General features: G+C 40.0%; 1 protein-coding gene across 1 annotated transcript in view; it reads right to left on the bottom strand.

Moving 5' to 3' along the window:
* TMEM68 (transmembrane protein 68) overlaps positions 1–24,825 on the bottom strand; it is a gene marked incomplete at its 5' end in the record, with an annotated part of 43,583 nt that overhangs the window by 13,474 nt on the left and 5,284 nt on the right. Inside the window, 10 exons of the mRNA XM_084203420.1 lie at positions 583–747; positions 3,037–3,367; positions 6,715–7,488; positions 7,878–7,945; positions 11,605–11,701; positions 13,561–13,700; positions 14,083–14,143; positions 20,048–20,241; positions 22,726–22,890; positions 23,839–23,946. Coding sequence (XP_084059546.1) covers positions 583–747; positions 3,037–3,367; positions 6,715–7,488; positions 7,878–7,945; positions 11,605–11,701; positions 13,561–13,700; positions 14,083–14,143; positions 20,048–20,241; positions 22,726–22,890; positions 23,839–23,946 — 2,103 coding nt within the window. The remainder of the gene's footprint in view (positions 1–582; positions 748–3,036; positions 3,368–6,714; positions 7,489–7,877; positions 7,946–11,604; positions 11,702–13,560; positions 13,701–14,082; positions 14,144–20,047; positions 20,242–22,725; positions 22,891–23,838; positions 23,947–24,825) is intronic.

The raw sequence follows: 24,825 nt of genomic DNA, 5'->3' as shown, positions 1-24,825 counted from the left end.
CATATTTTTCATTTTCTACCTTCTTCACCTCATGTTTCACACACGCATGTTGAACACTTCTCTAGCTTTCCTTCAAAACAGGCTCTACTCAAAACAGTCTTCCTGGGCACAGGTTCCAGTGCCTGCCATTCTCAACTGGACAAAAGTTGGGTGGAATAAGAAAATACATTGTTTCTTCAGACTAGTATTCTTAACTTATACGGCATTTGTTCCAAACAGTTTAATTCTTAATCAGTTCACACCACTCATTCTGCCTACATTAATGGAAAAAAAACATCTTATTGAAATCTTTGCTAATGATTAATACAGAGAACACTGCTTCTCCCACAATCTCCTTCTCTTTGTTTCTAAACACCCTATAGTCATTGGAAAGTGTTGCCCAGACAGGACTATGTCCCATCCTTGCATGGGCCAGTCTCATTCTCGTCTGTAAAGAACATGCTCTGTTTCAAAGCTTTCACTAAATTTGTCTGAATGTCTGTTCTGAAAGCTGTGCTCCTGCAACACGATTTTTATTAATTACACAATTAAAAAATTAAAATAAGAATTCCAAAACTGCTTGTTTATAATGAAGTAGGTTACCTGGTAATCTAAAGACAAAATGATCAGCTACTACACTGCAGCGCCTCTTCTTCATTATATGAAGTCTAGCTGAGAAATAGATATAGTCAACAGGAGTAGCTCCATGATAAAACACAACAAGTCCTGGTCCTTGAGGAATATTTTCAACACCATGAAGCTCATAACCTGTTAGGAGTTAAAAATGGACCAGATGTTAATTTTTTTAGAAGTGATAAGAGCAAAGTGACCTATAGTAAAGTGAAGAGATAACTTGCAGTATCTACGGGAAATACAAGTTGCTTCACAGAGAATACTGTTCCATTCAAGGCACCACACTTACAGAAAGAGAAAAAAAAAAACCCCAGCATTAAAACAAAACACCCAGTCACACTATTTCAAGCTGTATAATTTATCCTTATTTTTCTGTTCACTGTTTTCAAGGCTGCAAAGTCCTCTGAATCAATCATTCAGGAGAAATCAAAATACGGACTGGAGTGATGAAACAACTATTTCAAGCTATTATTAACCCTTCGAAGTTCATTGCCATCAGCAACTGTTTTAGAAGATTTGACACAACAGCACCCATTTTCATGTCTCCTTTTACTTCAGGATATGAAGCTTTGCTACTTCTCTCAAGTTATACTTGTTCCAGCTTTCCCTCACTATATACTAAAAGCTATTTGGGACTATTTATGTCCAGCTGAAAAATAAACACACAATAGCTTCTTCCTGACCCCACATTTCTATTCAAGTTACAGGACAGATTATATTTAATTAACACAAAATGCATCAGTATAGAACATACTCAGTTAACACCCAGTAGTACTGTTACAGTACATTTTTTAAAATAAAATAAAACAAGCAAAAAGACAACACCCTAAAAAAAACCACCCCTCCACCAAATTCTGTCACATCTTCCAAAGTTAATCAGGTCTGCAATTTCTATTCCATTAATTTAATTCTGAAGGTACTCTTGGCTCTTCTCCCTCTATTTTACTGTGGAGATGCAACACATTGCAAGTGTATCATCTGTCCCATCCCAAGGGACCACTAACGGGGCTCCATGCCAGCCAAGTAACACACCTGGCATTGTCATAATACATGTAAAGTCACAGGTATCGATCAGCACACTTGGGGCTTTTTGGTTGTAGGGTTGTTTTTTTCTCTTTCTTTTGTTTTATTAATACTGTTAGATTTCAAGATGGAAAGTTCTTCTTATGATATCCTGATGAATCAAGTGGGGGAAAAAATAACTGGAAAACATTTAATTCTTTAGCAAGACAAGTGTAGAGTTAAGAGGGAAACAGCTGGCTGGGCAGAAAAAAGTCACAGCTCTCAATGAGGCACCAGATAAGATTTTTCTTGCACAAATAAAATGTCAGACCTTATGAAAAGAAAAAGTTACTAAGGATTAAAAGAGTCAAGGCTCTAAAAAATAATTTTCTTGTGAAAAAAAAAAAAGTAAATAGCTTTTTATTGTGAAGTGAGCATTTTAAGCTCTTTGATGTAGCTGTTGATTTTGATGTAGTGTACTTTCTTAGATTTGAAAGTTACATCTTAGTCTTACAAAGCCTATCTGATACAGCTGCTGCACCATCTGGTTATCAATGCCTTGAAAACCCACTTCCCTTTGACTAGAGAACAAATAGAGATGATTTTCAAGAAGGATTTATTCTTTATGTAAATTGTTCTTAAGTATCTCTTTCTCCTTTAGCCGCATCTAGACTGAATGGCTCTGAAAGAGACTTATGATTTCCTTAGAGAGAAAAGCCAAATCATTTATTAAGTCTGTCTTCATAAAGAAATAATAGCAGAAGGACAAAGAACAAGGCCCTTAGTTTTGACATTCTAGTGGAGAAAGTAGTAGTCCAAATTACAAAGATAAATAAAAAAGTAGGGTTCTGTAACAGTGTCAGGCTCTGAAGCTAATTTCAAGAAGGAACTAAGTGCTCCTTTTAGCCATCATTTGGCATTTCATGTAAGATTGGTTAAGTGCAATTAAATTATGCTAGCATGTGCTGGCTGACATACTACCTATCAGGGAACTGGCATTTAACTTCTAGTCTTCACATATTAACCCTGTAATGATACAGTTAATCGATCTAGTTTTTAACACAACACACATTTCAGGTCTTCTTCAAATAAGGAAATCCAGGAATTGTTATAAAATGCAAAAAAAAAGGGGGAAAAAGGCACTTTAAAAAATTGTGCATATATTCAACCGGAACAGAGATGTCACTTTATAGCAGCAAGGGAATAAATGCATAAGACAAAAACTTATATTCAAAAAAGTCTCAGTGTTTTTTTTTTCTCCCTGTCTCAAGCACCACTGAGAGTCATTCATAAAACAGAAAAAAACCCGGCCTGAATAGGCATGCACCAGCAGCAACAATCAGGCATATCCTGATAATCTTCAAAGCTAAACGAGGAATAAGAGCTTCAGAAGTTTTTAATGAAAGGTCAGATCTCACTTACCATGCCATATTCTTCCATGTCCATCCCAGATGGTTGCCAACATTTCTCTTGCAGCTATCCAAACATCATGGGAATAAGCTTCCTTTATTTCATTCTTCCTTTTATAAATATGAAGCCAGAGAATGGAAACATAGAAGAGAATGACAATAACTCCTGGAAGTACAAAGACTACTACAAGTGGAAATAGCAACCATAAAATGTAGAATGCATAACTCAGATAATCTCCAATATCCTCCACACCAGTCCATTCTTCCAGAATGTAACTCAGGCAAGTTAAGTAGGACATAGATGTTGGTCCTGCAGTACAGGATTCATTTCCACCTGTCATCTCCTGTTTAAAATAAAATTTTTAAAAAGTATATTAATAAATATTCCAAAAAGATAGATGTGCCTATATTGTTTAGTCACATAATAAACCTCTCTGATGCATTTTATTCATATACCACCTACCCCACATCCCAGCAGCACCTATTAGAACCCTAACAGTTCACACAGCAAAACTTTTATTTGATATTTATTCTTTTGGGTACTGGAAATGCTGACAATTCTAATGGAAAAAGATGGCGCAACTGCTTAATTTCAGGGTAGGATTTTATCTCACTGAAAACTGTTCAACCTGCAGAGACCCAGAACATTTACACTCTTACTGATACCAATTAATATTGAATTTTTGAATTTCAGAAAGCTGTATTGATTAGTCTAATTTATTGTTACAATAAAATAAAATCTTCTCTCAAGCACTAACTACAACAGGAAACAGCACAATCTCAAATCCAGTGCTTTAAGGAAAACCTACAGAACACTTCCACTCACTATAACCCTAGGACATCTCAGGAAGAAGACTCTCTCAAATAAGAAAGTCTCAGCCCTGGAAAGACCTTAATTTGTACAAGGAAATTTACTGATAGTGACATGTCAAGACCCAGAGCACAACACTGAGAGGCAGCAGAAAGGACAAGGGAAAAAAAGTTCACAAAAAGTCTTCTTTAGAGTTTTAACTGCTCTAGCTTTTCTGTGTCTATGTATAAGAATCTTTCCACTCCACTACCTGCTCCTAAAAAGTTACCAACCCACAGAAGTCAAGCCTGCAATTTCAGGTTTACTGTAACTCTGGAGCCACATTTTTTTTCTCAGCTTTGTACAATTTAGGGGACAACTTGCTATTCACTTTACCTTACAAACACAAGACAGCCTGAATGCTTGGCTATTTTAGCTACAATGCTTGAACAGCAAACCTAATACCCCTGGGTACAAAAATTATTCTAGGCTAGAAAAAACTGGTTGATCAATATTCCAAATTCTGCTAGTCAGGACCAAGAAGAAAAAATGTTGCAACTGCAAAAGAGCCTTGTAGAGAGAAATGGAAGAACAGCATTTCTAAGAATGAAAATTATCTAAGCTTGAAGCTGCTGTGTTTTGTTTCTATTAGAATGTGACTTACAGCAGGTATGCCTGCAAAGCTCCTATGCCTAGACAAACACGTATGTCTATCATTCTTTTACTCTTGCTCCGTTTTTGCAAGAAACAAGAGACGGAAATACAGAAGATAATATTGCTTTCAGAACACCAGTGACCACAAAAATTACAAAGCAGATCAATTTTACTCCACATTTGCTAAGGAACATTGAAACACATAGTAGAGTAGAACTCATTACACTTATTTACCTATCTCAATTTTTGCTCACATTCTGACAGAGCAAGGATGTCCCTTTTCCTTTGGTTTTGGAAATCGGCCTCTACCCACATTACTCAAGGTACCTAGCTCCTATTAATGAGAAGAAAGGTGATCTTTGCTCCCACAGTTGTGTCCATGGCTGTTCCAAACTAATTCAGGCTTACAACATTTTGCTCCTCAGCATGTTCTTGAGGACAGTGCAGCTGATTTATCTCCAGCCAGTATAAGCACATAGCAACAGTGACATGCCCTTCACTGAATGCATGCACCCCTGTCTTTGGGGTGTGAATTGGGGGAAAGGATGGGAGAGTGTGTGGGAGAGCAAGAGAAAGCTCTTTTTCATTACAGCTGCCAGAGCTGCACTACAGAACCTGTCAGGCAGCAAACACCCACAGCAAGTGTAAGAAACACAACTTGTGAGACCAAGCAAGACTTAGGAGTAGTATTCAACACCACAATATTAATCAGATTGTTATGCCTGGACTTCTCCAATGGCTCCACCTACTACCTAGAGAACAATATGGAGCATGGGATATGGCACAGAAGCATTTTCCAAAACTGAGACGTGATTACGTAGCTTAAAAGAAAACTTACAGATATACTCTCCCACTTATTATATACTTTTAATTGCTTATGGCTTTCCCCAAACCCCAAATCCTCCATCAAGTTAAATTTAAGTCCTGTTCACACATGTCAGTCTTGCAAAATATTACGTGTCCTTTTGCCTGCAATGTTCAATGCAATACCTCAAATGCAATCACCACAGTTTTTAAAGTTTACTTGCATATATATCTGTGTGCTAACCTGCAACAGAAACTAAGACCTAACACCTTCTGTGGTACCAGCCACAGAGGTAAGAGCTAAAGCACTGCCTTCCCTCAGGAACAGTCAAATCTACCCTGAACAATGCTGCTTCCTCATCTTGAGGAGCATCACAGGATAATTTATGCTGAGATTTACACTGTCCAACCTCTTCCTATCTAGCCACATCAATCAGGTTGCCCAATGACATATCCAGTCCAGTAGTATTCTGGACTGGATCTCCATGGACAGAGATCCCCACAGCTTCTTCAGCCTTCCAGTGCTTGAATACCTTCATGGTGCAAATGATTTTCTTTATTCTAATTCTAGAGTTCCCCTCACTACACCTTGTGCCTGTTGCCTCCCATCCCTTTGCTGAGAAGATTCTACTTCTCACACCCATTAAAAGCAGCAGTAAGGTCATCACAATGTGGGTGCTATGGCAGGGAAGAAGGGAAGGCAGACTGTGATCAAAAAAAGCCCAGAAGTTCCACACTGAAAACAGGTTCAACATAGTTCTTATGTACAAACAACACATAATGACACTGGTCTGTTCCAACTTGCTGTTAGCAGGTCAAAAATACACATTTTGAAGTTGTAACTTGCTAATGCAGCAGCTTACATTTTTCACTAGTTCACACAGACACAATTTCTCATTTGACTAATTACAGTGCACACCAACTTAGGCTTACACTTCAAGCTTTATGATGTAAAAACAAGGCTAACACACGATCCCCGTCACTGACTTCTGCACAATGACCCAGAAAAGTCCTTAACTAAACTACAAGGGAGGCCCTCGGCTGCAGTCAGCAGATGCTGGGATAACTGAGGCCCTACTGATCAGGACAGAAGGAGCGATTATGGACAGGAGCAAGCTCTGCTGTAGACGACACACAGCACCACTTCTGCATGCATATGCAATGTGCAAGTGAAACCTCCGGAGGACATCCCAGTGTTTCCAAACTAGAAAGACACTGCGAGGCAGCAGCTACGACACGTCCCTGCCAACAGAAACGCACGGCTACGGAGGGCGTTTCTACCACAATTAGCACTGCCACCACAAAAAAAAAATCCCAAAACAAACGAAAAGTACCAGAAGACCCTGATAATCCTGCTGATGTCACCTGCGACAGGAGGCACCCTAGAAGTCAGAGGATGGTTTAGCCCTTGTTTTGGCCCAAGAACTGGGCGGGCTCCGGTGCCGGCAGGTCAGCGGTTCCTTCTGCGTTCGGGCGGCCGGAGGGAGGGGGTCGAGGCTCGCTTTCCCGACCAGAAGGACTCAGCCCCGGCCCGGCTGCCCCTACCAAGCGCCCCCGGCTCCCATCGCGCTCCGCCCGAGCCCTGTGATTAAAGCAAGGCCCCGAGCTCGGCGGTGACAGAGGCCACCGCGGCAAGTCACCTCCCGCCCGGGCATCTGCGACCAGGCCAGGCCAGGCCCGGGCCGGGACCCTCCACCCGCCCGCCAGCGCCCGCTCACCTTGCCCTGGCGGCGGCGGGACCGGCTCCGGCCCCGCGTCCCTGCCGGGGCCCGGTTTTACTCTCCGCCCGCCGCCCCCGCGGAGGCCGGGTGCCCGCGGGGCGGCCGGGCCGGGGCGGCTCCCGGCGAGGGGCGGGGGCGGCCGGGCGCCCTGCGGAGCGGGGGCGGCGGCGGGGGCGCGCAGGGCAGCGGGAACTCCGCGCCGCCGGGGGCGCGGCAGCCGCCCGGACCCGCGTCCGGCACGCACCGCCCGCCGCTTCCGCCGCGGCGGCAGCGGGTGGGCGCCGCCAGGGGGCGCGCGTTCCCCGCGAGCGGGAGGGGCGGGGCGGAGGGCGCCGCCTGGCGGCGCGGGCGGGAGCCCGAACCGCGGAATTCCAGAGGGGATTGGGCTGGAAAAGACCGCCGAGGTCATCGGGAGCAACCTGTGACCGAACACCACCTTGACACTGAGCACCACGTCCAGCCTTTCCTTAAGCACCACCAGGGACTCCGCCACCCCCTGGGCAGCCCGTTCCAATGCCTAATCTGTGAAGAATTCCCTCCTCGTGTCCCACCTAAACCTCCTGGTGCAGCTTGGGACTGTGTCCTCTCATGCTGTCGCTGGTTGCCTGGGGAAAGCGGCCGAACCCCAAGCGGCCGCAACCTCTCTTCAGGGAGTTGCGGAGATGGATAAGGTCACCCCTGAGTCTCCATTTCTCCAGATTAAACAAACCCTAGCAGCAGGCACCCAGTGTTCACCCTCCTGCCTTGAGCACTGCATCCCTCCCAGCCACCCCTTCCCCAGTACCTGCCAGGAGGGTGCAATCCTCCTTCTCCAACCCCGCTGGTGTTGCCACAGCAGCAGCAGCAGCATCCATGCCTGGTAGCCACTCGCACCCGCTGCGGTACCTCAGCGTTCCAGGCGCGTTCTGGTTCGGACGTGGCATTCACGGCGCTGTTAAGGCATTCCTGGCTGCCTGAGAGCTGCAGATGTAATCCCTGGGTTTAGGTATAGAAATTAAAAAAAACAATGGATTTACAAATAAAAATCAGTCAAAGAAGTAAGTTGTGTCCCAGCTGCACTGGGTGCAGCTCAAACACGCGGGTATCGATGCAGATACCCTACCTGCTAGGATGGCATGGAACACTGCCATGGCTGCGCCCTCCGCCTTGCCTTTGGGGGGATGAACTTGGCCAGCTCTTCCAGATCCCTCCTGCTGCGCTTCTCAGCTCTCTGCTACAGGTACATCATCTGCCTGGCCGACATCTGCAGCTGATCAGCTGAGCAGTTGCACTCAGTTTGCGGTGTGACTGTTTCCACTGTCATCCAGTGAATAAATGTGCAGTTGTACACACTCTTTACTGTGCAACTGCTTCCACTGTCATCCAATTAATGAATCGGTCACAGCCCCCAGCCTGCCAGAGCTCAAAAGGAATTCCAACAGACACACGGGGTGACTCTTGGGGCTGTCCTGTGCAGGGCCAGGAGCTGGAGCTCAGTGATCCTTCAGGGTCCCTTCCAACTCCAGGGATTCTATGATTCTATGATTTTATTAATTTACTCTGTTACCAATATCATATTCTTCCCCAATACAAAATCTTATACATAAAAAGCTACAAAACCAGATTTTCTCTGCATTATTTACTGGGCAAACTATACCTAACAAAAGTCATAAATGCTGTTTTCATTTTGAGGCAGCCACAGGTCATTTGCTCGTTTTCTTTTTTTTGTTGTTGTTATTGTATGATGGAGAGGCTAAAAAATAAGTGTACCAAGGGAGTGATTTGATCTGCAAGTACATTTCTATTTGTATGACAAGAACTCTAATTTCTGTAACACCAGTTTTTAGTTCTAGTTTCTCGAATACTGCTCTAAAAAAGAGTAAAAATTTAGAGTGAGGCACTAAAATAATATAATAACTGGTTATTATTAGAGCAGTGCTATAACATTTCTGGAAAAAATTGTTTACCATTTTTTCTTAGAAAAATAACATATATCATTCAAAATCTCTCCTGTTTCTCAGTAATAATTTTGCCTATCATCTTGAGACCCCAGAAAATACTCTTAAACAACTGTGACAGAAGACAACAAATAGAAATTATTTTTTACTCAGAGAAGCTGCAAATAACACAGTTGTGCTGTTTAAAGATGTAATAGCCGGGGAAAAACTTAAATCTTGTTAGAAAATATTAACAGCTGCTGAAATAGAGGAGATAAGGAAAGTAGAAATATCTGCTTTTTAAAATATTCAGCGCTCTGATTACTGATCTCCTACGCAAGGTTAGTGCTCCATTGTGAGTTGGAGCACAGCTCCTAGCATCATGTATCAGAGAGCATGGCATTTGAAAGGCTGTGCAAATTCTGATTACTGAAGAGGTTAATTGGTCACAGAATCAGAATTGTTAAGTTGGAAAGGAAGTTTAAGACCATTGAGTCCAATCAATAACCTAACTCTGCCAAGCCCACCATTAAACCATACCCACAAGTGCCACATCTACACATCTAAATACCTCCTGGGATGGTGACTTCACCCCTGCCCTGGGCAGCCTGTTCCAATGCTTGACAACCATTTCAGTGAAAAAAATTTACTGATATCCAATCTAAACCTCTCCCAACACAACTTCCTTTTCCTCTAGTTCTGTCCCTTATTACCTGGGAGTAGAGACCAACTCCTACCTGGCCACAACCATGCTTTCAGGTAGTTGTAGGTGTTGGTCCCCACACAGGCTCCCTTTTTCCAGGCTAAACAACCCTATTTCCCACAGATTTTCCTCATAAGACCTGCTACAGACCCTTTGCTAGCTTCGTTGCCCTTTGGACACATTCCATGATGGTGTTAATGTATTTGAAAAACAGGATAGTCACATAATGATTCTGTCTAGTCCTTCTACAGTTTCTGAAATAAAAAGCCTTTAAATTCTAGTTAGTTATAATTCCTTTTGCTTCTTCATCTGTGTCCATTTTAGTATTCTATAACCTTTTCCTTTATTTCCCTTTCTCCCTTGAAAGCTCAGGCTTTGAATTTTAGCTTGTATTGCTGCAGTGCAGCATGTAAGACTTCATGGTTTGAATTCCTGCTTATGTCCAGGGATATCAGTCTGCATCTTGATCTGCTTTAGTTCATCATGTCCCATGCATGCTGAGTCTCTGCTAGGAGAAAAATCTTTCTGCCTGTACACAGCAGTTATAATTAAGGTGTTCAAGTAAAGACTCCTGTATCTTAAGACAGATTTGAGGGTTGACAGGGTTTGACAGGATTCCCATATTTTTGGTCCAGGGAAATAACTCACCTGTCCATCCTTCTCCCTTCACCAGATGTGCAAGAAATACTTGTGAAGAGGCGGGGTCAGGGAAGAATTTATTTTAATCCAAAGAGCAGATTTAGTTTTCTACTGAAAAATGGGCAAACATTACATAAATTTCCTTAGATGCTATGTAACCTTTTAGGATGCTGAGAGGAAAGATTATTTACATATTAAAACACATGAAGGAATATGAGGCACAAAAATTACCTATCTTGGTCTTTGAAGTTAAGACTTGGCTGCATTTAGTGGCATATTGGATAGATTATACAGAGTTGTCCCACTCCCACCAGTAACAACATCCCACAGCCTGTAAAAACACATTCTGCTTTGTACTAACTCTCAGTTTTCACAAGCTGCATTAGGAAGACAAGACTGCCTTTCCAAAGAGGCATTTTGGTTCAATGTGTGCTGGCAGTGTTGCACTACTGCATTTTTAGGCAAACCACCAGTGATGATAACCCTCAAAGATGCATTGCCTGAGAAAGCTCCCCCTGAGCCTGGTCACTGGGAGATTTGAGTAAATACAGCACTACCATCCTTCCCACACCATATCCAGGGGTTTTCAGGCTGGGGCAGCCTCATCCACTAAGCAACTATTGTGTGGTGCAATAGAGCATGCACAAACCAGCTCAGACTTGAAACTACCTTCTACATGTATTTGCAATATTTGCTACACTGAACTAAAGCTTTTTTTGCCGCTCTTTGAAAAAACTTTTTCTGTGGGGAAAAAGTCTTGGATGCACATAGTCCTGCTTTCCAGGATTCATACTAGTAAACTGATGTGTTTGAAGGAGTCTAACATCTGTTTCAAAGGGATTGTCTCTTTATATGCTCCAGGAGAATGGTGTAAGCAGTAGTTGATTATCTAAAGCAAGAGGGTTTGTTCTGACATGTCTTGCTTAGGGTCCATCAGGGATGGTGCCTGCCATGGGGTGGTCTCTGGTGGGACAACACCAGCCCTGAGGCTCTGCTCTGAGACCAGACTGTGCTCAAAACACACACACACAGATCTAGACAACGCCACTAAAGCCCTCAGATGTAAGTAATTGCTTTAGGAACCAGGAAAATCTTGGCTCCATGATTTCCTTTGGGGGAATTTAGCTGTTGCATTGCTATTATACATAAGTCATCTTCATCAGTCTTTCTTAGTTCAGGATATTCTCAAAGACATGGGGGAACTTTCTAGAGGTTAATTGTTTTCTTCCCCCAAATCTGTTGAAATTTGTAATTTAAACTGGTTAACACCAACTATTAGTTACCAGTGCTGTAAGACATAGTTTTTTACTGTATGCTGTAAAACCAATGCAATTAACATGAGCATTCTAATCACTTTTACGACGTTTGTCAAATCTCTCCAGTAAAGCCTTCCATATGCTGCCTGGGATTGTTTGGTGCTTGCTTATGAGATCCTGGACAGCAGTCTTTGTCTGAAAAGAGAAGAGAAATTTGCCTTTAAAGACCTATTTTATACATGGAAGAAAAGTATAATCACTAACTTCTCAGAGGTTCAAGAGGGAAAATTCACACATAGCTCTACTGTAAGAAAATAATTGTGTTTTATATTAACTAGCTGTCCTAGTGACATATTTCTTGGAAAAGAAAGAAACAAAAACAATGACTGCATTTTGGGTAGGCTGAAATTGAGATTTATCAAATGTGGTCATTACTTAGTCAAAGTAGCCTTTAACACATTCAAACATTAAGTTTCTGCAATCTCCCATCCCTGAAAATTTTCATCAAAAAAGTGATGGATAAAGCCTGACTCATCTCATCTGATCTTATAGCTGACCTGTCTTGGACTAGGAATTTGTAGTAGGAACCTCTGTCTGTCCTTCACAACATGAATTCTCCCATAATTTTATCACATACAGCGTGCACATAATAAGAAAATTCATAATACTCTTTACATGAGATTCTAATGCAAGTTTAGGAAGAGAATGAGTACACTATTCTATTTCTTATTTCTAAAAGAAATTATCTTATTTTGATTTCCCTCATATATTTAAACTTGAAATAAGGGTAGCTACATACTCCACTGATCTACACCAGAGTTATAGTAGAATATCACTGTGAATATTAGAAAAGAGTAGCCAAACCTTTCCTGACAGATTCATGTCCTAACTCCTTTGCAGGGCAGGATCAGAGAGAGGTCAGCCAGGCCACTGCTCACCTCAAACCTCATTTAAATTACCTTTTTTTTTAAGTAATATCACCCACAGAAGACCTAACTGTACTCCCAGCAAAGTGGGTGGTTGTCAAAGTGGGCAGCCAAAGGCTTGCCTTAGTAAGGTAAATCAGTATCATAGGAAATCTCAATTTCACTTTTGCAGGTACACAAAATACTGTTCCCCTAAAATACAAGAATATGAATAATCATAAGGGCGGTCATATTGCTTCCAGCCTCCTAAAGATGCTAAGAGCAAACTCTACCGCTTGCTGGGGCTGTTCCCTTGTGACAGACCAAACCTGTCTTTCTGGTTTCACTTTTGTGAAGCTCAACACAACCTGCAGTAGACCCTTAAAAAAGGAAAAAAGAAAACAAAAGAAGAAAAACTAGCCTTGTTGTATCTTTTTGGGTGCAGCAAGGTGTTTTTAGTAAGTGATTTTTGACAGTTGATTTTTTTTTGTGTATTTCTAGATTGTAGCAGATTTTTTTTCTCATAAAATCCTCCTTTCATCTTCCATGAAAAATTTTAGAGCTGTATTTTCAGTTTAGCTTTATTGTTTGAAAAATGTATAAACTCTAGATCTATAAACACTATTATGCTCCTGGGCATCACTAATTTCACCAAACTGTAGGTGCTCAAAATATTTTTATATTTTGGATGCAACTTTTTAACATTTTGACAATGAGACTGAAGCTCTTGAACAACTTTGCTTCTAGAGCCCTATGCTATTTGGTGAAGATTCCCAAAGTTATTTGTTATTTAATAAAATTTATTTTCAGAATTACTGAAAACTGCATTGAAAACATAATTTATGTCATTCCTGTTATCATAATTATTATCAAAGTTATCAAAGGCATGGGAGAAACAAAGTTAACAAAACAAGAAGACAGAGCTCATACATTTGGAAAGGATGAGGTTATCTCAATCCACTGTTACTATGTCAATATTTATTGGTAGGTATTTGTACATCAAATGATCCCAAACCTCAACTGCCCATAGGTGAACAAGCTAGTAAAAGTGTATTTGTCTTGATTCAAGCGTGCAAAAAACTGGTTTCAAGTGCACCTGTAGTAGAGGGCAAAGTATGTAGTTCAATATTGCAAGGAGAGAGAACTTACCTTTTCAACTAATTCCTCTGCAGTGATATTCGGGTCATAAGGGATTGGCTTCCCAATGTACGTGCGGAATTTAACTGGAAGTCCTCCGTATGGAGGAGTAAAAGGCAATCGAGTGCTTTCATATAGCTGTCTAAAAAATCCTGAAATGGTTTATGGGAGGAAGAAGTGAGGTTTTAGTCACAGTAAACACAATCCAAACATGAAATCTGATTAATGTAGAATATTTTTTAAAAATCCATGCTTTATTTGAGAGTCAGGAAGTTATTACAGGACTGAAGCAATTGTCCACCAAAAAAAAGCTTGATGGACTTAATAGACCAGAGAAATAAAACAAATCACACACACAAACCAGTTATGCACAAGCTACTTCCAAATTTGAGCTACCTCTGACCCACAGCAAGTGTTAGAGAATCCAAAGTAAGCAAAAGTCTGAAAAGCAAAATCTAAGACAAAAGCAAGAGAAATCCAAGAGAAAGAAGATAAAACATTCAAAATAAATAAAAAATATTTTTAAGTTCTTACTTCTTTCTTTAAACATCCTGTAGCCTTCACGGACATTTTGAGTATACATTGGAATGATGGGCTAAGGAAGTAGAAAAAAAAAATAAAAGGTGGAAATGTTGTACTAGGCTTGAATTTCTGCTTTAGTGCTTGCTAATGCAGCTAAGAAAATCACTCAAATATACAGGGTAATTACCATTTAGTTAAGTTGGAAACAAGGAATCTTGATTTTAAAAACTCCAGAATAGAAATAAAGTGCTATTTTCAGCTGCCATAAACATCTGTTTTAAAGTCACCATCTGTAAGTAAAATGACTGACATTGTACTAGGTTTTATATAACTATGTTGTGTATTTACTGCAATATCACTGACTGGAACATAAAAGAAATTTCTATGGTTATTTGTCTAAAGCTTTCATCATAAGTGGTGAATAGGAAAGTATTCAGTTTGTGAAGTCTTGCAGAAAGCAATCAGACATTCACAGCTGACATCTCATCTGCTTCTCAAATAGGCTCTAACTGAAGCAGTAATGTTTGGACAAAACTTCACTGGAAAAGACTTCTGCAGATCCCTGAGACAAAGAAAGGCAATTGTGTGTCCTCACTGACCTGGACCACACACCTTCTGAGGGTGGATCCTAAGCCACTTACAGAACAAGTTCACTTCATCTTTGTGACTGAAAAGAGACACGCTTGAGATACCTGCACTTGAAACAGTCATGCCTTGCAGCCTGAGGTAAGATTTCTTAGTTTGCAGACAGACTGACAGTAGTTGTACCATATATGCAAAGACTTTTATCTCCTTTATTGTCCCTTTTCCTTTTTCTGAAACACTAATCTGAACAGGTTGTTGGAACAACTTGTCCAGAAGGTAATGAAAGAAGATTTTTCTACTGTTAAGAATCACTACCACAGAATAGAAGCTGCAGGATGAGAAAAAAAACAAGCAAGGAAAAGACCTAACTAGAGCCTATCAAATAACTCATAGTGATAGAAAGCATTGAAAGGAAAAAAATACCTGAGGGAGAACAAAAGTATTAAACATGCATAAAGCAGTAATAGTAAACCTTTCAGAATGCAAAATTAATGGAAATTGTTAGAAATAAACCCTTTAAAAGTATTCAGTAATGTCTTTTAAAAATATATAGTACTGGACACTAAAAATACCACACTTTGTTTGCTATTAATTAATACTGTACATCTAAGATGTAAAATGTTTGAAACCTATTTGTCACACATACAAAACACTTTAAATTTTAGGAATAGTACAAGAGAAATATATGGTAGGCTATAAAGAAATCTGGCAACTACAGAAGTTATTCTCATACAATGATCAGCAATTAAGGTGCAGGGTAGGCAGCAACATTCAGTCCCTGAGCTGGAAAACACGGGTATGCACATAAAATCTTACATTTGTAAAGCAGCACAACCAGATCTGCAGTAACCCACACATTTACACTTGCTGTGCTGGAACTGAGCTGGGTCACCCCCAGCCAGCTTGAAAATCACAGAATTACAGGATAGTTGAGGTTGGAAGAGACCTCTGGAGGATTAGGGAGTCCAAACCCCTTGCCCATACAAGAGAATTTTATAAATCATAGTTCTGTTTATTTTTCACCTAACTCAGCTTGAATGAATTTTTTGGCACAGGTAAAATTCAGGGATCTTCAGAAATGATGATCCCTCCATTTTAGCCTGTAAAAACAGAGCCATAGACAGAGTATTTCTCAAAGTCAGGGATGAATTTGACCGAGACAAATATATGTCCTAGAGGTACATTGAGTCATAACATTAAACAGTAACACTGACTTCTGAGTCATTAAATAGTAACACTGACTCCTGTTAAGCAGAGTAGTTACACAAAATTAAGTGGAAACCAAATGCAGAAACTTTACAGCTAAGGACTGAGGCTGAAACTACCTTCCTTGTTTGCTTTTCTTCAACTTTTTCAGTGGAAGAACTATTGAATTTCTGTAATATTATATGATGGATGGGAATGTCTATTCATATATAAAGTAGGTTTTGTCTCGAAATCTCCATTCAAGTAATCTGTGACAGGTTATTGACCACCATGGAGTCATTTTGATAAAGTGTGTGTAGTTCTTTGGTTGAGGGCTACACTGTATGTAGAGACACTTTTAAAATGCCCTTATAATTCTATCTTGCTTTTATTCATGATATCTGAGTAACTATTAGAAATTTATATTAATTGCTACATAATAGAACAAGTTCTGATATCTGGATGAGTCTATCCCCAGTGTATTTGGTTTTGGGAACCAGATTTTGGTAGAGGGGGAGCCACAGGGGTGGCTTCTGTGAGAAGCTGCCAGAAGCTTCCCCCATGTCTGGCAGAGCTAGTGTCAGCTGGCTCCAGGATGGACGAGCTGCATGCCAAGGCCAAGCCCATCAGGAATGATCATAACACCTCTGTGATAACATATTTAAGAAGGAAGAAGTTATTGTGCATGTGTAATTGCGGACAGAGAAGAACAGGGTGAGAAAATGTGAGAGGGACAGCCCTGCAGACACCAAGGTCAATGCAAAAGGAGGGGGAGGAGGTGCTCCAGAGCAGAGATTCCCCTGCAGCCCATGGTGAGGCAGCTGTGCCCCTGCAGCCCATGGAAGACCACAGCAATGCCGAGATCCACCCATGGAGGAGACCCACACCAGAGCGTGGATGCCTCCAAGAGGGCTGTGTAGCTGTAGGAATACAGTGCTGAAACAGGCTCCAGGCAGGGGTCTGCAGACCCACAGAGAGACAAGCCCATGCTGGAGCAGGTTTCCTGGCAGGGCTTGTAACCCTTAGGGGGACCCTCACTGGAGCAGGCTGTGCCTGAAGGACTGCACCCTGTGGAAGAGAGACTCACATATTCATGGAGAACCTGTTGCCCAGGGAAAGGACTCAATTTGAAGTTTGTCTCCTGTGGTATGGATCCCATGCTAGAATAGGAGAAGGACTCTTCTCTCTGAGCAGTGGCAGAAACAACAAACTGGCCATGGCCCCCATTCCCCATCTGCCTGTGCCACTGCAGGGAAGGAGGTACAGCCAAGAGAGAAGGGAGAGGTGGGGCAAGAGGCGTTTCTAAGACTTTTACTTTACTTATCATTGTCTTGCTCTGATTTTTTTGCTAATAAATGCAATTAATTGCATTTAAGTTGAGTCTGGTTTGCTCATAATGGTATTCGGTGAGTGATTTCTCCCAGTCTTTACCTCAGTTCATGAATCTTTTGCTTTATTTTCTCTCCCCTGTCCACTTGTGGAGGGCAGTGGTAGAGAGGCTTTGATGGGTGCCTGGCATCCACTACACCCCAGTCTTTGGTCAACTAGGAAGACTAGTCTGGCCAGTATTGAAAAGGATGCAGCAAGAACAAATAATCAAACTTGAAATGTGTCAAAAGATGGGATCCAGTGACTACTGTGGATCTAAGTTTACGTAAGAAGCGATATATAAGGTTAATATTGCCCCCTCTACTGTTGAATGCACAGCAGTTCCCTTTTTTTTTAAGTGTTTAGTTATCTAAGGTTGGTCTGAGTCCAGATTTCCAGAGAAATATCAATGATGCCCAAAATTCAGTGAAGCTTGCAAGCTAATTACAGCAATGTTCATCATGACTTCCTTATCATAAAAAAACATAAAGCTGAATGGGGGTAATAAAAAGAGATATAAGAACTGCCAACAGTGTAAAGGTAAGCACAGGCTAGTAGGTGTGAAAGGATAATATACTCTCTCTGCCCTCCTGGCAACAGTCCTACATGGTGCCTGTTTTACCAAACATTATGCAAAGTACCACAAGACCCTTTCACACTGAAAGAACCTTACCCTCAAAGAATGCCTAATTCAATAAATAAAATTTTTAAAACCTCTGTCAAAAACCAAACAAATTCTGTCAAGAAAAGGAGGTAACAATATTATTTACTACTATTCAATTATTTCCATGTGCTTCTACATTATAGTAGAATTAGGAGAATTACTGGGAAGGATTCTTGTGATGTGTTTTGATCAGGGTGGCAATCTATGTAAGGGCACTCAGAGCTTTTCATTTCAATTTCTATTTAAAAATCCACAACCTGTTACATTGCATTACTGTAAGGTTCCAGGTGAAGGGAGAACATCTAGCAAAAGTTTTTCCAGATGTTTGAAGTAGCTTGAAAGACAGAGATGAAAGCAGAATCAATAGAAATCTCTCAAGTTTTTAAAGTAATAACTGTTTCTAACCGTTTCAGCATATTATTTATTTAATACATAAGAAGACTGTTAGGGAACTCAAGATGCCCATATGAATTTGGCTGAGTTTATCCCATCACATTCCAATACTTTCCCTGTAGTGGTGGTGCACAGGCCCACACAGTATATGAAGTATTATGACTAACATTTACCCTTTTGAGAAAAAGGACAGGAAACAGAACAGAATCACCTAAAACCTGACTTTTAAAAAGCCATATAAGACAAGATGTAGAAACAGGATTGCAGGCCTAAAATTATTTTATCCATTGGGTAAATGCCCCTAATTTTATTCTAGTGTTTAATTATCTCCCCACAATTATTTAGAGATAGAGTTATGAAGAAATATTAACCTCAAGCATGCATGTTGCACCTTCAGAGCCTTTGTACTAGGAGCCATAGCACAAGAGACCAAAAAAATGCTTGAGTGGCAACAAATCAGATGAGGTGCAAAAGTGATATAACTGCATAAAAAGGGATGTTAAGAAATTAAAGTTTCATGGGAAGAACTCAACTCCCTGTACAGCTTCTCCTATATAGACAGAAAACTTTATGTGGAAGATCAAAGAGCACTGCAAGTGATGAGATATTCATAAGAACGTGAGGAAAAAGTGATGGTTGTGCACTTCATGAGAAAGCAGCAGAAAGTGCATGGCAGAACAGATAAAGCCTGGATTTGCACCAGTATTGTCAGACACAAAAATCACTAGGTATGCTAAGTCTAAATTACAGCAGAAAACTTGTGTCTCAAGGTGGTGATGATGATGAGGAGTGGCAGTTAGGAAAAAGATGGGGTTGCTGCTCTTTCAGCTGCATGCCATCCCAAATAAAATAATTTCCCAGAGACTATGTCAGAAAAACAGTCTGCCACATAGATTTAGATACAAATCAGATCTAGTGGTAGAAGGTTATATTTGTAGATCATCATCCATATGGAAATTAACTGAAACCTTGGCCATGAGTACATTGGTGGAGTGCAAATCAAGAGAAGTGCATGTCTAGAGGATGCTAACCATCTGACATCCACAGTGAACACATTTCAGTGCTCTGTTTTTATCTAGAACTAGTTCTTGTTTGGCATCATTATCTGAAGACCATTTGACACTGGAGAGTATTAGGTTCCAATTTTGGTTTCATTTCAGCCAGAAGGAATGCAGCTCCAGTATTCTAATATGTTCCTTGATGTGAATGAAAGCATGCTGAGGGAAATGCACAAACTGCATCAGAAGTGCACACATGATTCAAACTCAGACACTTGACTTGTTTGATGCAATCTTTCACATACATGAAGAAAAGTAAAGGTAAGGACAAAATCCTAGACCCTCAGAATAAATGAGAAGAAAGATAAGGATAATACATTAAAAAACCATAAGGAAATGACTGGATATGTGGGAGATAAACATGTAAGTCTATTGGGACAAGAAAAAAGAATGAAATCTTAGAGCAGGATGGAGAAGGACCACAGTGAAGACTCTTGAAATACAATCAAGATGAAACACTGGATGCCTGCATGATGGAACTGTACACATGGAACCACAGATATGGATGCTTTGAAACAGTCAAGAAAAAGTTTGACAATTCCACAAAACTCTTGCTCCTTGTGAATGAATACACTCAACAAAAGTGATGGGAAAAGGAAATGAAATCTTTACTTTCCAACCATTTCTTCTGGAAGATTTTCCAACAAATGCTCCTGAGCTGTATTTTATAATGAAGCAGATATGCAGAAAGCATAAACTGGGGTTGGTAACATATGGCACTCACCACTTTTGCTTCTAGAGCGACCTGAGCGAAGCCTTTTCGATTTCCCCACATGAGCTGATAACTTTCATCGCTGAACAGCGCTTCTCGAACTCCACCCGGTGAGATGGACACCAAGTATCCATTCTTCAGGGCACCAAGACACTCCTCCCTTGTACCTGGTATGACACCCGTCACTCCCAACAATAATCTAAGTCCTAAAATAAATAAGGAGCAAATGAATATTTAATATAACAACATATATCCCAAATGCTGTTTGCATGGAGGAGCCAGATTACAGCTAAATTAAAATCTGGTAGTTATATATTTATATTTATATATTTAGGCTAAGACAAATTTTTATGAAGGAAGTAAGACACCTACAGAATAAATGCTGACAAAATGACAAATACGTGACAATATTTTTGCCCAAATATTATGAAGATGAACCATATTGTCAGGAATGCTTTAATTAAAAAATGCTTCCACATGCTATCTTTCATAATTATCAACGAAATTATGTAAACAAAACGTGTTGGTCATAGCTAGCAATCAGAAAATAAACATCTATTCCTGTCTCCTTCTTTTTACAGATTTTAACACAGAGAAAAGAATCAGTACAATAAAGATTGGTACAAAAATAAATACCTGACAAGCAGCTATTTTTGGTCTTGTTTTAAAATGTGACATTTAACATTTTAAACATAGAGTTTTGAGTTGTTTAATTGAGTATTTTGTGGTTAAATTGCAAATTTTGTGGATCAAATTAAACGGCTCTAAGACTCTCAAGATGCATGAATGACAGAAACTAGCAGAGCAATTTTGGCACCACATGAATGAATCATGAATTAATTCACCTCAGTGAATCTCCTTCCTCTGTTTCCATAACTGGGATTTCTCTAAAAGACAGATTGAGAGCCATGAAAGTACTCTATGCTTTCTAATATTATCTTCATATTTTAAATATATCACTTTGGAACTCTGCCAGAAAGCAAACAAGCATTTCAACAATCTTCAAATTCCCTGTTCAAAGAGCATAATTTGAAAATACATTTTTTTCTATTCATAAATGGAAGCAACAGCTCTGGACTGACAGATGTCTGCAACAAAAACTTTAAAAGACAATAGGTAGCACAGTGCTGAATCCTGTAATTTAATTGTATTTAATCTTATTCAAGGTAACATGCTTAATAGAACTTTCTGTCAAAGACAGAAGGTGACTTTGTTTAATCCTTTTGTGGACTCATATGTTTCATCCTAAAGTCAGGAATTCCATATAATTATTAAGCAAAGAGGTTCTTAATTTGCTTGGCTTTAAAACTTTTGAGAATTATAATGTATCACATTAAAATATTATCACTTCTTACTCCCCTTTCTAGGTCTGACGGAATTTTTTATCCCTCAGTCATGCAATGCTTCTGTCTGATGTCCTAGCTCTTCAAAGGAAGCCATGCCACACCTCTGAATCATCCTTGTCCTTTTATTTGTTACTTTATTACTTAACAGCTATTCTGAGATGGAGAGACTTATTAATTCACAAGAAGAAATCTCCTGTAACTTTAATTAATCCTGTAAATAAGCTGAACTGAGATCCAGCTTATGCTCATAAGCATTCTTTAAAGAGCCAATCGGTGAAGTGTAACATTTCTTTGCAAAAAGTAAGCAGAGTAGAGGAAAAGAAGGTTAGGGAAGAATTTCACTTTTAGCCACAGCTTCTGCTAATGCAGTGGGGAGGATTAACTTCAATTATTTGTAGTCTTTCTTACCAGATGTCTTTTTATAGCCTTTTTGAAGACTGACACAGCATTTGCCACATTTTTTTGCTCTAGTATGAACATAATGAAATCAATATGTTATGTACATACCAGTAGTCCAGGAACTGCACAGCTGAGAGTGTTGCTTAATCATAACAAATGTGTATTTGATACTTGTAATAAAAATCTGTGCTAGGGAGACTTCAATTTGAACAGTACCCTCTTATTTATTCCTTACAAAAGAAGTCGCCCTTGCAATGTTTGCTAAGCTTTTTTTGGGTTTTTTTTGAGGGTACTCTTAAAAGCCAGTCATCTTTTGCTGACTTCTCACTTTGGATGTGCTCAGTACTACACAGTATTTACTAAGTAGGACTTAAGAAAATTATTGTTATCTGTCTAGGAGTGCCTGAATATGGTTTTAGCATCAAATTTACTTGAGTTTATAATACTTATTTTCAGGAAAACTTTGTTTTCCAAAGAGTGCCCTTCTAAATAGCTTCCTCTATTCTCATTTTAAAACAGGTTTTAATATTAGTGGCATAAAGGTGCCTTTAAATAATTCCCCTGCTATTCCTTCTGGACACTCTTCTTTATGCCTTGTGTTTCTAAAATTGAATTCTCTTTGCTTCTCTGTATCTTCTCCTGACCAGTCAGCACTAGGTCAATAGTAGACTCCTATCCAGCACTTCCTACTGAGGGATGACATTCCATTCCAAAAGGATTATAATGTCAATTTGTTGGCTTTGAAGGGTTTACCAATATTTTCACTGAAAAGACAGGATAATGCTATTCTGTTTGTCCTGTTACATCTACCAACTTCTCATTTAAAAATCTAAAAGCACTCTTTTAGTTGAAAAGCTCTCTTTCAAGTACAGTAAATGTAAAGTCCACCAAAACCAGATCAGGTTTTGAATCCAAGAAGCTTAAATACAAGAGAAAGGTTCTTACCTGGTAAACGAAACACAAAATGATCAGCTACTGACAGGCAAAGTCTTTTCTTCCACAGAAACAGCCTAGACAAAAAGTAAAGGTAGTCTATAGGAATGGCTCCATGGTAATACACAAGAATGCCTGGTCCTTCTGGGAGGTTTTTCACACCATGAAGCTCATAACCTGTTTGGGATAGAAAGCAATACACTGAAAATGATATCTGTAAATCATCTGGCAGTTTAGAGATTTGTTAAGTGGCCTTCAGAGACTTCTGAGAGCCTCTCTAGTAGCTTTCAAAATAATCGAGTTTTGGATGGATCTTTTGGTCAATAGCACAAAGAAAGTCCCTCAGACACCAGAGCATATCGCTAGACTGATTGTTGGTCAGTTTAATCATGAGATCAGACTTGAACCTGACATTTTTCCCAGCGAGGGAACTAAAGTAATTATTTCCCATTAGGAACTTTTTGTAAACAGTACAATAATAATACTTTTTTTAAAGAAAAGTAACTAGTGTGAAAATGCTTCATTTTCAGAAATAGTGACCGACAGTCTGGATACTTTCCTGAAATCTGGAAGTGTGAATCTTCATTCTGTGTCAATGAGAATGAAGAGTTTGGTATTTTCCATAATTAAGTTTTTATCTTTTAGAGAAGGTGAGATGTTTAAATTAAAACCATAGTCTTTGAGAATCCCAAAGAGAGGTTCTGTCCACAAGAGTTAAATATATTCACTTCACAGTGGGAGGGAATTTCCTCACAGACATGCACTTCTATGAATCCTTGTCATGACTCTTCCTGCATTTGGTTTAGGTTTCAGGTGGAGCCAGACTAAAAGGCTAATGTATACAAAGGTTTGGGAAAGACACAGCTTTTGCCAACTAAGAGCTCTGTTCTACCTTGTCTGCCTTCATTTCCATCCCTGCTACAGCTCCTGCCGTGAGCCATTTGGATGGGATTGGAGCAGGCAGCATCCTAGGAGCACTTGGAGAAAGTTTGATACTGCAGGTTGTTCAAAGAAGCCATACAAGTATAAAAAATGTAACTTATTTTCATCCACATGGAAGAAAAAAATTAAAACTTCTGTGTATTTACCACTTATTGTAATTCAATACTTCAGACAAGTACTTACCATGCCATACTCTTGCATATATATCCCAAAAGCTTGCTATGGTTTTTCTTACACCATTCCAAACATCACTCAAGGGATCTGCTTTTAACTCATTGTTCCTCTGATATACTAAAAGCAAAATATTAGTAAGGTAAATGAAAAAGACGATTGTTAAAGGAACTATAAAAAAAACTAATATTGCACTAATTGTCAGTGAGGCAATGATGAGATGAAAAAGGTATTTCTTCAGGAACTCCACAACAGTCCATTCTTCCAGTGCATAGAAAAGGCAGCTGAGGCTGGTCATTGGTAACTGTCCTGAAGGACAGGATTCTTTTCTGCCTATCATGTCCTGCATGGAGAAGGAAAAAAAAAACAAATCAGCTGTAGTTTCTCAATTTGGGAAAAAAGGTTTCTGTAAATACGCCTGATCCTTATTTTGGTATAGCACAGGTTCAAACATTTTGTGTCTCTCATGCTAAGATAGCTGCTGGCCAGGAGATTGTCCATGTTTTTATGGAATAGGGGCTGAAACAAGAAGGACTGGAGTTCAACAAAGCCTCAGGATCCCTGCAACATGGCTGATCAAATGATTTCTCTCAAAAGAGAGTAAGTGGATAGTATTTTTAGCAGGGGAGTGAGCAGCTGAAGGGACAGCAGCAAAACCAAGGCAATCATGGCTTCTTTGCAAGGCCTGGAAGCGTCTGGGACAACACTTGGTACTGCTGTTACCTCTGGGACAAGCAGCTTTTCAACTCTTATCCATATAACACCTTTCTTCCAGATCTTCCAGCCCTAGCAAAGGCCAGGAGAGCTCCATGGTATGCTTTCCACATGCAACTCCCTAGTTAGTCCATTCCTACAGCTGACCCTGCCTGCCTGGCAGCAGGTAGTGGAATGCGAGAGTCCTCCAGCAATGCTGGCTGCTTTAAAGAGTCTTGAGCATTAGCCAGAGATTTAAACATTGCAATCCAGCTCAGTAATCTATAGCTGAATACAGATTTTCTC

This window comes from Fringilla coelebs (genome assembly GCF_963513975.1).
Source record: "Fringilla coelebs genome assembly, chromosome: 1".
NCBI lineage: Eukaryota > Metazoa > Chordata > Aves > Passeriformes > Fringillidae > Fringilla > Fringilla coelebs.
This window is presented reverse-complemented; position numbering and strand designations above follow the sequence as displayed.